Source organism: Rana temporaria, chromosome 1, assembly GCF_905171775.1.
Source record: "Rana temporaria chromosome 1, aRanTem1.1, whole genome shotgun sequence".
NCBI lineage: Eukaryota > Metazoa > Chordata > Amphibia > Anura > Ranidae > Rana > Rana temporaria.
In genome coordinates this window covers 688560599-688575621 of record NC_053489.1, presented here as the reverse complement: position 1 = coordinate 688575621, position 15023 = coordinate 688560599, and the positions used below count along the sequence as shown (strand labels likewise).

Sequence of the window (15023 nt, the reverse complement as noted above, 5' to 3'; positions counted from 1 at the left end):
GTAACAAGATATCCGCTTACCCCCTTCTCACTGTATCCTTACTGTGGAAGAGTGCCGGGTGTAGCAAGATGGTGGCGACAGAACGTCACTTCCATTACCAATTCTGGCAGGTTGCCTAATCTAATGAAACACCGGGAGAAAGTATCAATAAGGATACGTGGAATTATTTTGTCCCCTGATGTAGACAGATGTTGGGTTCTCCCAGTGTAGAGGGATGTTGGGTTCTCCTGGTGTAGACATATGTTGGGTTCTCCCGGTGTAGAGGAATGTTGGGTTCTCCCGGTGTAGAGGGATGTTGGGTTCTCCCGGTGTAGACGGATGTTGGGTTCTCCCGGTGTAGACGGATGTTGGGTTCTCTCAGTGTAGACAGATGTTGGGTTCTCTCAGTGTAGACGGATGTTGGGTTCTCCTGGTGTAGACGAATTTTGGGTTCTCTCGGTGTAGAGGGATGTTGGGTTCTCCCGGTGTAGACGGATGTTGGGTTCTCCCGGTGTAGACGGATGTTTGGTTCACTCAGTGTAGAGGGATGTTGGGTTCTCTCAGTGTAGACGGATGTTGGGTTCTCTCAGTGTAGACAGATGTTGGGTTCTCCCGGTGTAGACGGATGTTGGGTTCCCCCATGTAGATGGATGTTGGGTTCTCCCGGTGTAGACAGATGTTGGGTTCTCCTGGTGTAGACAGGTGTTGGGTTTTCCCGGTGTAGACGGATGTTGGATTCTCCCGTTGTAGACGGATGTTGGGTTTTCCCGGTGTAGACGGATGTTGGGTTCTCCCGGTGTAAACAGATGTTGGGTTCTCCCAGTATAGACGGATGTTGGGTTCTCCCGGTGTAGAGGGATGTTGGGTTCTCCCGTTGTAGACGGATGTTGGGTTCTCCCGGTGTAGATGGATGTTGGGTTCTCCCGGTGTAGATGGATGTTGGGTTCTCCCGGTGTAGAGGGATGTTGGGTTCTCCCGGTGTAGAGGGATGTTGGGTTCTCTCGGTGTAGAGGGATATTGGGTTCTCCCGGTGTAGACGGATGATGGGTTCTCCCGGTGTAGACGGATGTTGGGTTCTCCCGGTGTAGACGGATGTTGGGTTCTCCGGGTTCTCCCGGTGTAGATGGATGTTGGGTTCTCCCGGTGTAGACGGATGTTGGGTTCTCTCGGTGTAGAGGGATGTTGGATTCTCCCAGTGTAGACGGATGTCGGGTTCCCCCGGTGTAGACGGATGTCGGAGTTCCTTGTGATGTTCTCTGTCCTTCATGTCATATTTGGTGTCTCATTTTTCCACCATATTTGTATAGAGAATGGTTATTTATGGTGAGATATCATCCCGTTATCCACACATTCTCCGTCCCTCTCAGGTCTTCCTGGACTCTGAAGATGAAGATGAAGCTCCTCCTTTCTTTCTGTCTCCTGTATGTGGTCACAGCAGATGACAGTTGTCCCGCCCTCACCAACGTCATTAAATCTACAGGTAGGTCACTCCGCTCTTCATAATCAGAACATATTTTTAATCTTCTATGTATTTTCTTGCTGGTAATGGGGGGGAGGGGGAGGTGGAGTCCACAAGGTAGTTGGAACCCAACAAAAGAGCAAATACATTCTTCAATTAATTAGAAATACCAAACCAGAATGATGGTCGGTTACAAGCAGTGCTGGGACAAGGTCATCCATCACCCATTGCAAAGATGGCAAACTGCACCCCTCCCCCTTCCCTCAGGGTTAGGGTCACAAAGAGCACGGTTCCCCCAAAAGGCAGGGCCCATAATCAGTAGGCAAGAGGCTAGGATTCAGTCCCCTCCAAAAGCCCCTGTCCCGGGTGAGTCTGTCACAATGCTCAATTCAAAACATTTCTATACATTTTGTGTGAAAGCACTTTTGGGTAAAAGCTCCTTTCTACCATGACATGAGATCTTAGAATAAATGTTCTCAGACGTCTCCATACATTGGGATCACAGCCAACAATGAAGTACACAGTGTGGAACATTCCATAGAAGTGATCGGTGTCGGGTTGGTTACAATGAAGTACACAGTGTGGAACCTTCCATAGAAGTGATCGGTGTCGGGTTGGTTACAATCGAGAAGAACAATATAAGACTCTACATTGTACTTCTATGAGTCTCAGGGAGGAACAAGGACCTTCCATGGAACTGGGAGATGGAGTGTCTCTATGTGATCCATAGGGAATGAGGTGCGGAGAAAATGGAATTATGGGAAGTATAGAGGAAGGTACCAGGAAGGTGAGAGCGGGGAAGGGGGGAGGTAAGGGGCATTATTCTTGAATTTAAGTAGAAACTGAGGAAACTTCCCATGAAGCCATGTAAGAAGAACACCCCTTGGAAAGGAATGCTGTGAGATCTTCCACGCTTTGTATGAGTGTCAGCTCTTGGAACCATTCTGAGATAGTCGGGGTTTGGGTGAATTTCCAGTGGCAGAAGATCAAGGCTCTTGCTGCCTACAAAGAATTAGAGATGACCCCATAAATATAGAAGAGAGCCGGTATTAGAGAGATACCTTGAAAAAGTATTCATACCCCTTGAAATTTCCCACATTTTCTCATGTTAGACCAAAAAGGTAAATGTGTTTTATTGGGATTTTATGTGAGAGACCAACACAAAGCGTCACATAATTGTGAAGTGGAAGGAAAATGATAAATGATACAAATAAATATGTGAAAAGTGTGGCCAGTTGTCATGGCAAAATTGGCTATATGCAGAGCACACCGCCATTTTGTCCTGTGCTAATCGCACTAATTTCGTCTTAATGAAATAAGCCATCTTTAAGCTAAATAGATTCACTCACCATCCATTCAAGTCAAAGAGACCATCAAACCAGCTGTTCTCATCCATCGCTCTCAGCCATCACTGACATGGAGCAGCCTGCTGTTTCTTTATTATATAGGGTCAACATCAGTAACAAAAGGTGTGGCTTCACAAAACAGCCAATCAGACATGTTGTATACTTTCAAAAGAACCAATCACAGACATGTGATTCAAACAATGCTAGTAGTGGTGTGTGCAAACGTTATTCTGCACAGCCGGCCCGCACTCTGGTAGAAAAGCTACAGGATGCGGCCGGGAAGTGGTTAAAGAGAATGTCCGCTGAAAAAAAAAAAATATTAAAAGCCGGCAGATACAAATACTGCAGCTGCCGACTTTTTTGTTCCAAATATTTTTTTATTAGATATATAGAAGCAGTCAGAAATAGTAACATATACATTGCATTACATAAGGTTAACAATGTCACAAAGTGCATACAGAGATAAATAAACAGCGACCAAATTTTAATTCCAGTCTTGTAAAATTTTTAAATAAGAAAAAGAATGCTCCAATAAAATATCCATTTCATAAATAAATTGGGGGTCCTCTTAAAGAGAGGGGACCTAAACCCACTCCCGAAACCCCGGACAAGGGAGCGAAGATCCACCCGGAGAGGTGCATGGGGTCGGGGGCCCTGTTAATAAAAAGATCATATGATATACCAATGTCAGTCACGTCCTCAAACCATCCACCCCTAAAGGGAACTACTCTGTGGACGGGAGGGTAACCGTGGCACCAACCCAACGGGTGAGGGTTGACCTAGTCCTCGGGCTCATAGGGTCCCCCTGAGGTAAACAAGGATAGGAATCAGCTGTGCCAAAAAAAAAAAAAAAAAAAAAAAAAAAAAAAAAAAAAAAAAAAAAAAGGAGGGGAAGGGATAGAGAAAAAATGAAAAATAAAAAAAATAAAAAAAGGGGGGGCGAGAATCCCAAAAGGGGTTCGGACTGATACTCTTCTCGAAATACGCGCGGGTAACCTACCCAACCATTAGTGTCATCATTGAAAGTGTAGTCCTCTAATCGTGTCTACTGAAATTTAGATTCCGATTTAAGTACATCTTAAATGAGAAAGAAAGCTGAAATGGCCTGGGGGGGGGGGGGAGAAAGTCAAGAAAGAAAAGGTTGTCTTTTAGTCCAGCTATCAAGTGTTATTAAGTGGGGTTAGTTGATTTAGAGTCAGGGCGATCAAGCGGCGTTCCAATGGATAGGGATTCCCGGTATTGTGTCCAGCATCCCCAAGTGCTTCTAAATTTCTCAGCCATATCCTTTGCTTGATGGATGATCCGTTCCATCTCCTCAATCTTAGTAACTCTATTGTGCCATTCACCTATCGTGGGAGGTTGAGGGTCTTTCCAGTGCACAGGGATGCACTGGGAGGCCGCATTAACCAAGTGGAGCGTTAGGGATTTGCTGTAGATCGATTGAGGTATGGATGTGTGATGGAGTAAATATTGCGCCGGGGTGAAGTCTGGTGTGTATGTGGTTATTTTGGTAATGAGAGCATGGACATCCGCCCAGAAAGTATGAATTAGTGGGCAGTCCCACCATATGTGCAAGAGAGTCCCCTCAGCCGAGTTGCATCTCCAGCACACAGGGGGGACATTAGGGAAGATTTTGTGTAATTTGCTGGGAGTCTTATACCACCTAGAATAAATTTTATATCTGTTCTCCTGGGCCGATACATTTATTGATCCTTTGTGGGTGTGGGACCATATTGCCTTCCAGTCATCGTCCGAAAAGGTAGCAGCAAGGTCCGCTTCCCACTTACTGTGAATATCCTTGTTAAGTGTCTCATTTGGCGTGAGCAAAGCATACAGGGTAGATACTAAATGACGCTGTGGCCCAGTTTGGTTACACAAAGCCTCAAAAGGCGTTAATTCTCTATGCCATAGCGCCACTGAAGGTGCATTGCAGAGAAAATTTCGGATTTGGAAAAATTTAAAACGGGGTATGTCAAAGTCTGGGAATCTCGAGGTCATTTCCGTATGCGTCAGCAATGAGTCCGAGTGAAAAAATCGTCGTGCTCGTAACGTGGGTGTTATCTCAGACCTAGTTGGGTCCGTGACCAAGGGACCATCTGGAAACCCTGGGTTTTGATTCAGGGGTGTCATGGGACCCGGGAAGGGAGCCACGCTCACAGATCTATTCATTGCCCTGAAACACAGCAGAGTCGGGCCAATCAAAGGGTGAGCCTTGCACTTTTTGGGGGTTAATTTCGAGTTAATCCATGGAAGGTGGGATAACTCGCACCCCGCATAGGCTTCCTCCAGCGAGACCCAGTCCTTCCCCGTCTTATGCAGATGCCAGTCAACGATTCTCGTTAACAGGCACGCCTTATGATACCTAGCGAGGTCAGGTAAGCCAATTCCCCCCCTTAACTTAGGGACGGTAAGTCTGTCCCATCCCAGTCTCGCGGGCCGTCCGGCCCAAAGGAAAGTTCTGCACAGAGACTTAAATGAGGCAAAAAAAGAGGCAGGAAGTTTTATTGGAATCGCTTGCATCAGGTACAGCATCCTGGGAAGGACATTCATCTTTAATAATGCTGCCCTACCGAACCAGGAGAAAGTTCCCTTGGTCCAATTAAGCAAATCTTCCTTTATCGTTTGCATGGTGGGCTGGAAATTTTTGGCAAATAGGTCAGACAATTTCACAGGAAGCCTGATTCCCAAGTAGGTAATGTCGCTGGGTTCCCAAGTAAAGGGGAAGTTTTGTTTACAGAGATCTACCGTGGCCTGAGGAAGGGAGACGTTAAGCGCTTTAGACTTATTGAAATTTATCTGTAGGTTAGAGATCGTTTTAAATAATCTTAAATCTTTGAGGAGGTTAGGTATCGTAATTAACGGGTTAGTCAGGAAAAGTAAGATGTCATCGGCGTAAGCTGCAATCTTATATTGTTTGCTATTAATTGTTACGCCTTTGACATCCTGGTTGTCCCGCAATCGTCTGAGAAATGGCTCTAGGGTTAAAATAAAAATCAGAGGAGAAAGGGGGCAACCCTGCCTGGTTCCGTTGTGTACCGAGAAGGCGTCCGACAGTCGGCCGTTGACCCTGATCCTAGCAGTTGGAGCAGAGTAGAGTGCCATAACCATTTGAATAAAGCGGTCTGGGAAGCCTAATTTATGCAGGACAGCCAACATGTAGTCCCAGGCCACCCTATCAAACGCCTTCTCGGCATCAAGGGACAACAGAAAACCTCTGGAATCAGTGGTAGACATCCAATGATGAACATTGATCGCCTTCGTGGTGTTGTCCCTGGCTTCTCTGCCAGGGACAAAACCCACCTGGTCGGTCGAAATGACATTTGGTAAAAAAGGGAGTATCCTATTGGCCAAAATTTTTGCAAATAATTTTACATCCACATTCAGTAGTGAAATTGGGCGATAATTGGGGGCTAACGTGGAATCCTTCCCATGTTTAGGGATCAGTGTAATATGGGCTTCCAATAAATCTGTACCTGTATGGGGGGGGAAGGGGAGATCATTAAAGGCTTTAACAAAATGTGTCATTAGCATAGACGAAAACGTTTTGTAGTAGCCCGAAGTTAGTCCATCCGGACCAGGGCACTTCCCGGGTTTCAATTGTTTTAGAGCCGTCAGGGCTTCTTCTATATTGACCGGCGCGTCTAGGTGTGATATGTCTGGCGTAGTGGTAGGCGGTACGCCATACTTCGAGAGAAAGTCCTCAATAAGTTGCGCTCGGGAGTCAATGGGCCCTGGCAAAGACGACGTAGATAGATTATATAAAGAGGAAAGGTACGATCTGAACTGTTGAGCGATAAGGTCAGTCCTGTGCAAAGCTTCCCCTGTAGGGGTTGTAATAGTATGAATCGTGTGGGCTTCTCTCTTCCTCTGGAGCGCATTAGCCAATAATTTCCCAGATTTGTTTCCAAATTCATAATAAAGTTTGTGAACGAAAGCAAACTTGCGTTTCATTCTTGCCTGTAATTCTCCCAAAAGTTCCTTCCTGGTCTCTATTAAGGCCTCAAGGGTGTCAGCGGCCAAGGAATTTTTATGTGCGAGTTCTAAGGTTTTAATTTTGTCAGAGAGGGTTGTTATACGAGCCTCTTGGAGTCTACGCCGTCGTGACATATGGGAGATGATTTCACCCCTAAGGACGCATTTATGTGCAGCCCAGACCGTGACAGGAGCCACCTCTCCTGAGGAATTCTCCTCAAAATATTGGGATATTCTAGTTGATAAATTGGTCGCGGCTACTGGGTCGAGGAGAATGGAGTCATCCATCCTCCAAGCCCCCCTTCCGGTACTCTGGCCTTGCCATGTCAGTGTCATAGTGATCGGGTGGTGGTCCGATAAGACCATCGGTTCAATGGTTGCGTCAGAGAGGCGTATCAAATCCGCTTGTGTAATAAAAAAAAAATCTATTCGAGAATATTTGGCATGCAAAGGGGAATAATAGGTATAATCTTTTACCGTCGGATACAGCGTTCGCCACGAATCATGTAGGGTCAGCAATTTCATTTGTGCTTTAATGGCCCGAAGGGCGCGATAAGTCATGCAAGAAGATCCGTTCGAGGTGTCCAGTAAGGGGTTTAGAGGGACATTGAAGTCCCCTCCCAACAATAGCATGCCGGACTGAAAGGCCGTAAGGAGTTGAATGGTAGTACGAAAGAATTGGACATGCTGTGTATTGGGGGCGTATATATTTGCAACAGTCACGGGTGTACCCTGTATCTTGCCCTTGAGAAACAAAAACCTCCCTTGTGGATCCCTTTGTACGTCCTCTACCTGCAACGGACAGTGTCTAGAAAGCAGTATCGACACCCCTTTGGATTTCGAACTGTCGTTGGTAGCGTGAAATACCTCAGGGAAGTAACGGTTTCTCAACGTGGGTATTTTATCTGATCTAAAGTGTGTTTCCTGTAGTAGTACTATGTGTGGTTTAACTTTTTGGATAGAAGAGAGCAGTTGGGAGCGCTTTTCAGGAGCGTTGAGTCCACGCACATTCAGGGAATATAATTTAAGTCTTAAGGGAGGATTCCCTTGATCAAAAGACTGATGGTTTGGGTCCACAGCATTAGCCATGGTCACGTCAAGTTTTAGAGACGTGTAGAGAAAGAGATAATAGGGAGAAGAAAGGGACGGAGGGATAGAATGAGAGAAAAAAAAAAAAAAAAAAAAAAAAAAAAAAAAAAAAAGGAGGAGAAGTAAGCAAATGAGGTATAGGTACGGTACCTCAAAGGGTGGTGTGGAAACTCTTTAGCTGCAAAGCAGCCTTCAGATTTTTATTAACGGAGCCCGAACACTCAGGGAAATAATTATTTCGATCCCCAAGTCAGAAACTTAGTATCGGGACTGGGTGTACACCGCACCCAGGACCAGCACGCCAGACAATCCGGCCCACTAGCCGCTAGGCGTCAGCGTATGGGGGTTGACCAGGACAAGTCAAGAAACTACCTGTAACAGAACAGAAACACTTACTACTAAATTGATATGTAAAACAAACAATAGAAAGCGTGCCACCCCAGGACAACGCAGAATAACGGTTAAATAAATAACCTGTAGATTAGGGGAGAGCCCACCAATGCTATTCAGGGATGTATAAGCACCAGGGCGTGGGGAAGATCCCTCCCCCATCCTTCTAGGCGAAGCTGAATAATCTCGCCATATGCGGCGAGATCCCTGCGCCATTAATGCCTTATTTCCACCCACCCCCCTCCCAGGGGTAGGGCGATTCTCTCCCCCGTCCCCCTAAAAATAAGAGGGCTAAGGCAGGAAGTCAAACCCGTCTCGTACATTCCTGCTCACACAATCCCACCAGAGAGTGTCTAAGATTACTGCGACAAAACAACTCTACTGGAAGGCCGGACCCTAAAACAAAACCAAACAAAAAGAGAAAGGAAAAAAAAAAAAAAAAAAAAAAAAAGGCAAATTCCCCTTTCCACCCAGATTACGTCTCATTAATCGGGACAATCAAAAGGGTGTTCATACTCAATTGTTAATCAAAAGGTATTTACCTTGGGCTCCCCAGGCCTATTGCCCAAATCCAAATCCCAGCTGAACTAAAAAGATCATACTAAACAATAGTACTCTGCGGTTAAAAAAGAAAAATACACAAGCTTAAATAAAAAAAAAAAGAAAAACTAAATTCACTATTTGGGAACTTCCCTAGGGGTGAATAGGATCAAGTCAAAAACTGCAGAGCGTCCAAGCAATCCAGATATGGGATTCGTCCTAACGGGTTGTGCCCCTATCCATACCATACTTACCAATTGAGGGTATTATAGAGTGCCCAGAATCAATTCACCACCTCTACAACAGTGCGTATCTTTGATGAAATCAAGAGATCCGCTTAGCCAGATAATAACCAGGATCAGAGTGCTCGCTCCAAAGCAAAAAGTCCTGTATCTTGTTGCAGCAGCTTTCGATCGTAACCAAGTCGTTAAACTGCAGCATGTCTGTGCGAACAAAGCAAAATAGAAGCTCACTCCAATGCGCAGCGATCGTCGTCTGATGAACCTGTCTCTGCTCGTAGTGCGTTGCAACGAGTTGCTCTGTATGATCCAATTACAGGCGCTTAAACGTAGTACAAAATACAAGGGCCCTGTTCTCCGCAGTACAAAGGGGTGAAGCCCCAGCCCTTAAGATCCGGAAGGAGAGAGCGGGCGGTCAGACTGTACTATAATCCTATTCTGACGCTAAGCGTTTTGGGCACTGAAGTGTGAGTTCTTGTTCTCATCTTGTGTGTCGGACAGTCCATTCCGAGGGCGGAGCAGCCGCGCAAAGCAGTCTGGGCGCTGTAGTCTATCTAGTAACTTTTAACGCAAAACATCCGTAAGGGCAAGGCTATAATAGAAAAAAAAAAAAAAAAAAAGAAAAAATGCCTCACTTCTGTGACAGGTCTCCAAGAGGTCTCCTCTGTTCCGTGAGACCAGTATTGTGTTGGCTGGGCATCCGATGAACGAGAACAGAACAGTGTTAGAAGAAAACATTCAAAATAAAAGTCAGTGGTTAAATGTTCCAAACGATTTAAACTAACAGAACGTATAAAAGAATAACCAGAAAACCGTCATCAATGCAAAAGAGATCAGGCGGTATCATATCTCCATTTAATAATCTCTTCTTGCCCTCCTGGAGGCCGGTGGCGGGGATGACGTGTGCTCAGGCCTCGGGGCTAGCGGACCCTGTTGGAGTCTAGATCCTGATGAGGAACGACGGCGACGGAATCTGGTTGCCTGCGTCTCCATCGGTTCTACTCTCGGTGCGGGCCATCTATTAACCGATTGTCGGTACGCCGCGTACCAATCTGGAACTGCAACCTGAGGGATACCCAGTGTATCACAGAAGTGAGGAAGGTCCTCCGGGACCTTCAAGAGAGCAGTACGGCCCTGATGTGAGGCGGATAGGCAAAAAGGGTACTTCCATTTGTATCTAATGTCCTTAGCCCTTAGTACCTCCAACAGTGGTCTAAGATCCCGACGATGTTTTAACGTAATTCCAGACAGGTCTTGAAAGATTTGCACTGGAGCTTCTCGGTAATGTAGTTGTTTCCCTCTGGCAGCTTTCAGAATATCCTCCTTCAACCTAAAGCTTGTGAGGCAACAAACTATATCCCTCGGGGGGTCCGTCTCCTTGCCTTTAGGGCGGAGTGCTCGGTGGGCTCTATCCATATCAATGGGCATTTGAGGTGGCCTGCCTAGCACCGAGTTAAACAGCTCCGTTACCGCTTGCTGGACATTTTCCACTTCCACTGTTTCTGGGATGCCTCTCACCCTCAAATTTTGGCGGCGTCCCCGATTGTCCAGGTCCTCAAGGTGCCGATTCATGTCCCTTAATTGCAAAGTATGATCATCAACTTTTCGGGTCGATCGTTGGATGACGATAGTGTGATCCTCCACTACACCCTCCGTGCGGGCGACCCTATCAGTCAGGGATCTCATCTCTAGCCGAAGCTCTGAAATAGCGGTTGTCAGGGTATCCTTTATGTCCGCCGCGACGGACCTGAGATCCGCGATAGTCAGGTATGGCTGCAATGGTTGGACGGTTGCGCCCATTCCGGTCGTCTCGGAGACCGGGTCGTATGCGACCTGTGAAGGTGTCAGGACAATACCAGGGTGCTCAGTGAGGGAGGATTGCGAGAGGCCCGAGGATGAATTCAGGCGGGAAGGCTCCATGTTTCCTCTGCGTGAGCGGGACATGTCTGAGGTAAAATTAACCGAAGTATCGGTTACTTCTCTAGGGGAACGCGACCTGGAGGCAGAGGAAGCTCTGGAAGCAGTACCCATCACTCTAGCAAGGCAAAATTCAAACTATGCCCTCCGTTTCGGGTAGAAGTTGTCCTGAGGTGGCAGGAGCTCTGGTCTCAGGCGTCCATCTCTCGGCTCGGTCCGGCCACGCCCCCCGCAGCTGCCGACTTTTAATACCAGCACACTTACCTGTCCTGGAGTCCAGCGCCGTGCGCAGCAGAGGACGAGCGATCTCTCGTCACTCTGCTGCCCCCCGCCATCCTCAGTGAGGGGACCAGGAAGTGAAGCGCTCCGGCTTCACTGCCCGGTCCCCTGCGGCGCATGCGCGAGTCGAGCTACGCCTGCCGATTGGCTCCCGCTGTGTACTGGGAGCCGAGTGTTCCCAGAACACAACGGGGGGGGGGGGGGAGGTGACGTCATGCCCGCAGTCTGCCCGAGACTGTGTGGCCGGAAGTGGGTGAAAAAATACCTGTCTTTAGACAGGTATCTGCACCCCCCTCCCCCTGAAAGGTGTCAAATGTGACACCGGAGGGAGGAGGGTTCCGCTTTAAGCAAATGTCTCAGTTAGTTGGTGAAGTAATAAGAGCAGTTCAGATTTCAGATGGGAGGTGATGACTTTGCTAGCATGTTGGGGCCCATGAACCATGTTGGGGCCCATGAATGATGTTGGGGCCCATGAATGATGTTGGGGCCCATGAATGATGTTGGGGCCCATGAATGATGTTGGGGCCCATGAACCATGTTGGGGCCCATGAATGATGTTGGGGCCCATGGATGATGTTGGGGCCCATGAATGATGTTGGGGCCCATGAATGATGTTGGGGCCCATGGATGATGTTGGGGCCCATGAATGATGTTGGGGCCCATGGATGATGTTGGGGCCCATGAATGATGTTGGGGCCCATGAATGATGGTGACTCGTCACAGATCTGCAGTATCCAGTAAGTAGAAAGCTGAGATAGTTATAGTGATGGTCCCTTTAAGGAAGCAAAGATATGATGTCTGCATTCCGTGTCTCTAGATAGTGAAGTGACAGAATGGAAGAGTGTGGGCATCCGCCCGCTCACCAATCCCGGCCTCTGCAGGAACAGGACAGTCCTTCCAGACATTACGTGCGTGCTCAGATGGCAGCAGGGCGTGCGGTCGGCTGGCTTTGTTGACAGATCAGTGTAGCACTTGTGGAGCGTCTCTCTGGCTGAAGGAAGGCCTCAAACACCCGACTCTCACAGACAGGGCCCAGCAATGTAAACCCTCCTTCTGAAGTTGGGCTGGGATTGGCTAGGCTACACTTGTGTGTAGCGCCTCTGAAGTGCAGAACAGCAGCTCTGATGCTCTGTGTGATATTCCCCCGGGATCAAGTGAGCGAGCCCGCTGATTTCTGTCAGATATATAGTCTCTCCCATAAGTCCATTGTGCGGTTCAGCCACTTGGGAGGTGTAATTCAAGGACTAATGTAGTAACTTGTTGTCCAATAACATCGGGACTACATGTCCCAAGATTCTCTGCTTTATCCAGGCCTGGCATACGCCTGAAAATTATGTAGACTCCGGTAACACAGGCACTAGAGGGAGATGTTAGATCAACTGTCCCCGAGTAATGTCTTACTCCATCATTGCATAGCTGCCACCTGGCTACACTAGTGTTGGGGGAGGGACGTCTATATCTTCTCATTTACATTTGTAGGTTCCTCATATCTCTGTCTTTTCTTCCAGCTTCTGAAGTCCTGACGAAGAGTAAAATTGTCTGCACCAGCGTCTTCCAGCGAGGAGCATACGCTGCCTGTCCTGCAGGTAAATGACCACAAGACCTGGAATAGAGCTATGTATCAGTGTGAGAGAGACGTGTCCTTCACTCCAGACCACCCATGAGGTCTTAGAGATCTCAGCCCACCCATGAGGTCCTAGAAATCTCAGACCACCCATGAGGTCCTAGAGATCTCAGACCACCCATGAGGTCCTAGAGATCCCAGACCACCCATGAGGTCCTAGAGATCTCAGACCACCCATGAGGTCCTAGAGATCCCCTATCACCTATGAGGTCCTAGAGATCCCCTACCACCCATGAGGTCCTAGAGATCCCCTACCACCCATGAGGTCCTAGAGATCCCAGACCACCCATGAGGTCCTAATGATTCCAGAACACCCATGAGGTCCTAATGATTCCAGAACACCCATGAGGTCCTAGAGATGTCAGACCACCCATGAGGTCCTAGAGATCCCAGACCACCCATGAGGTCCTAGAGATCCCAGACCACCCATGAGGTCCTAGAGGTCTCAGACCAAATATGATAAGAAGGGTCGCTGTCACCCCTCAGCAGAACAGTTGGAACATTCTAAGAATTTAGAGGAGGGGAGTGCTGGACATTCACCCAAAGCCTCTATATGAGGGTATTTTGGGGGTACACCTCGCGGGCTTCACACCTCTGTATATTGCTGTGTATATATGTATGATAGTAGAATGTTATCGTCAGATATTTGATCACCGCCTCTTCTCACTTCTCAGATTACATCCCCACGGGATGTTCCTGCGGGAGTGCCTGTGGCTCGTGGGATATCCAGTCTGAGAAAACCTGTCACTGTCAGTGCGGCGGCATAGATTGGACATCGGCCCGCTGCTGCAAGATCACTTTCTAAGTAGAGTCTGACCACCAGAGGGCGATGGGAGTGACAGCGCTGAATGATCTCTTCTATCACAAGAGCTCCACATCACATCTATTATATGGTTGTAGAACGGCTGAGGGGGTCCAATAATAAAAAGGTTGAAGTTTACAGTTTGTGATTTCTTTTGTGACAAATAAAGTTTTCATGAAAATGTTGTTCAGTTACATCCGCCCTAAACCCGGATTCTTTATTCCTCACAGTGGGAGGGCGGAGTCAGGGTGACATCACAGCTTCTCTTTAGTTTTAGCTGGACCAATCAGGTTTTATAGCTCCTCCTCCTGAGGAGAAAACTCAGTGAGAAGCGCAGCGGGAAAAGCGGGGGGATTATTTTGTAGATCTCTATAGACATATCCCTCTGTATAGGATCTCCAGAATGAGAACAGAGATAATGGGAACCAAAACCTATGAGATGTGTGCAGAGTTCAGCCTCTGAGGCCTCGTACACACGACAGAGGAACTTGACGTGCCAAACACGTTCCTCGTCGAGTTCAGGGATGAAGCCGCCGAGGAGCTCGGCGGGCCGCCGTCTCCCATAGAACAACGAGAAAATAGAGAACATGTTCTCTATTTTCTCGACGAGTTCCTCGGCGGCTCCATCGGGCCAAAAGTGTACAGACAACAGAGTTTCTCGGCAGAATCCGGCTCTGACCGAGTTTCTCGCCGAATTCTGCCGAGAAACTCTGTCGTGTGTACGAGGCCTCAGATGGGAGAACACACCAATATGGAGCGATGGGATTGGTTACATGAGTAACAGGTCAAAATCAGCCAATCAAGGATCCCCATGACCACAGGCACCGCCCCCGTGGACTGTCAGTCAGATGGACTCTTCTATGGACCCATCAGGGAGGGTCATGGAACAGTTTTAGTAGTTTTCATTGTCTGAAGCAAAGAGTCATAAATCTGACAACACTGAGCAATTAGATTGGTTGGGACAGTAGAAAAATACGGCATGATGGCCACTAGATGGAGCCGAGGCACATAGGAAATACAGCTTGAGAATGCCCAAATAATTGTACTTGTACAATAACTATTGGTTACATTTATTTGCAAAATCCCAGTAGCAAGCTCTAGAAACTGAGCAAAGCGTGATCCCTCCAGGTGACTGTCAGAGTGTCTACAGAACACTGAGATCTGTACTGGTCACTGCTGGGGACACTGAGATCTGTACTGGTCACTGCTGGGGACACTGAGGTCTGAAATGGTCACTGCTGGGGACACTGAGATCTATACTGGTCACTGCTGGGGACACTGAGATCTATACCGGTCACTGCTGGGGACACTGAGATCTGGTCACTGCTGGGGACACTGCGATCTGGTCACTGCTGGGGACACTGAGATCTGTACTGGTCACTGCTGG

The 15023-nt window shown here is 47.7% G+C and overlaps 1 protein-coding gene across 1 annotated transcript; it reads left to right on the top strand.

Annotated features, from left to right (window-relative positions):
- Positions 1–1313: 1313 nt before the first annotated feature.
- LOC120924738 (resistin-like) lies at positions 1314–13821 on the top strand. The gene is made up of 3 exons (XM_040335754.1): positions 1314–1459; positions 12719–12796; positions 13509–13821. The coding sequence occupies exons 1-3, from the start codon at positions 1366–1368 to the stop codon at positions 13637–13639; spliced, it is 303 nt and encodes a 100-aa protein (XP_040191688.1). The 5' UTR covers positions 1314–1365; the 3' UTR covers positions 13640–13821.
- Positions 13822–15023: the final 1202 nt, after the last annotated feature.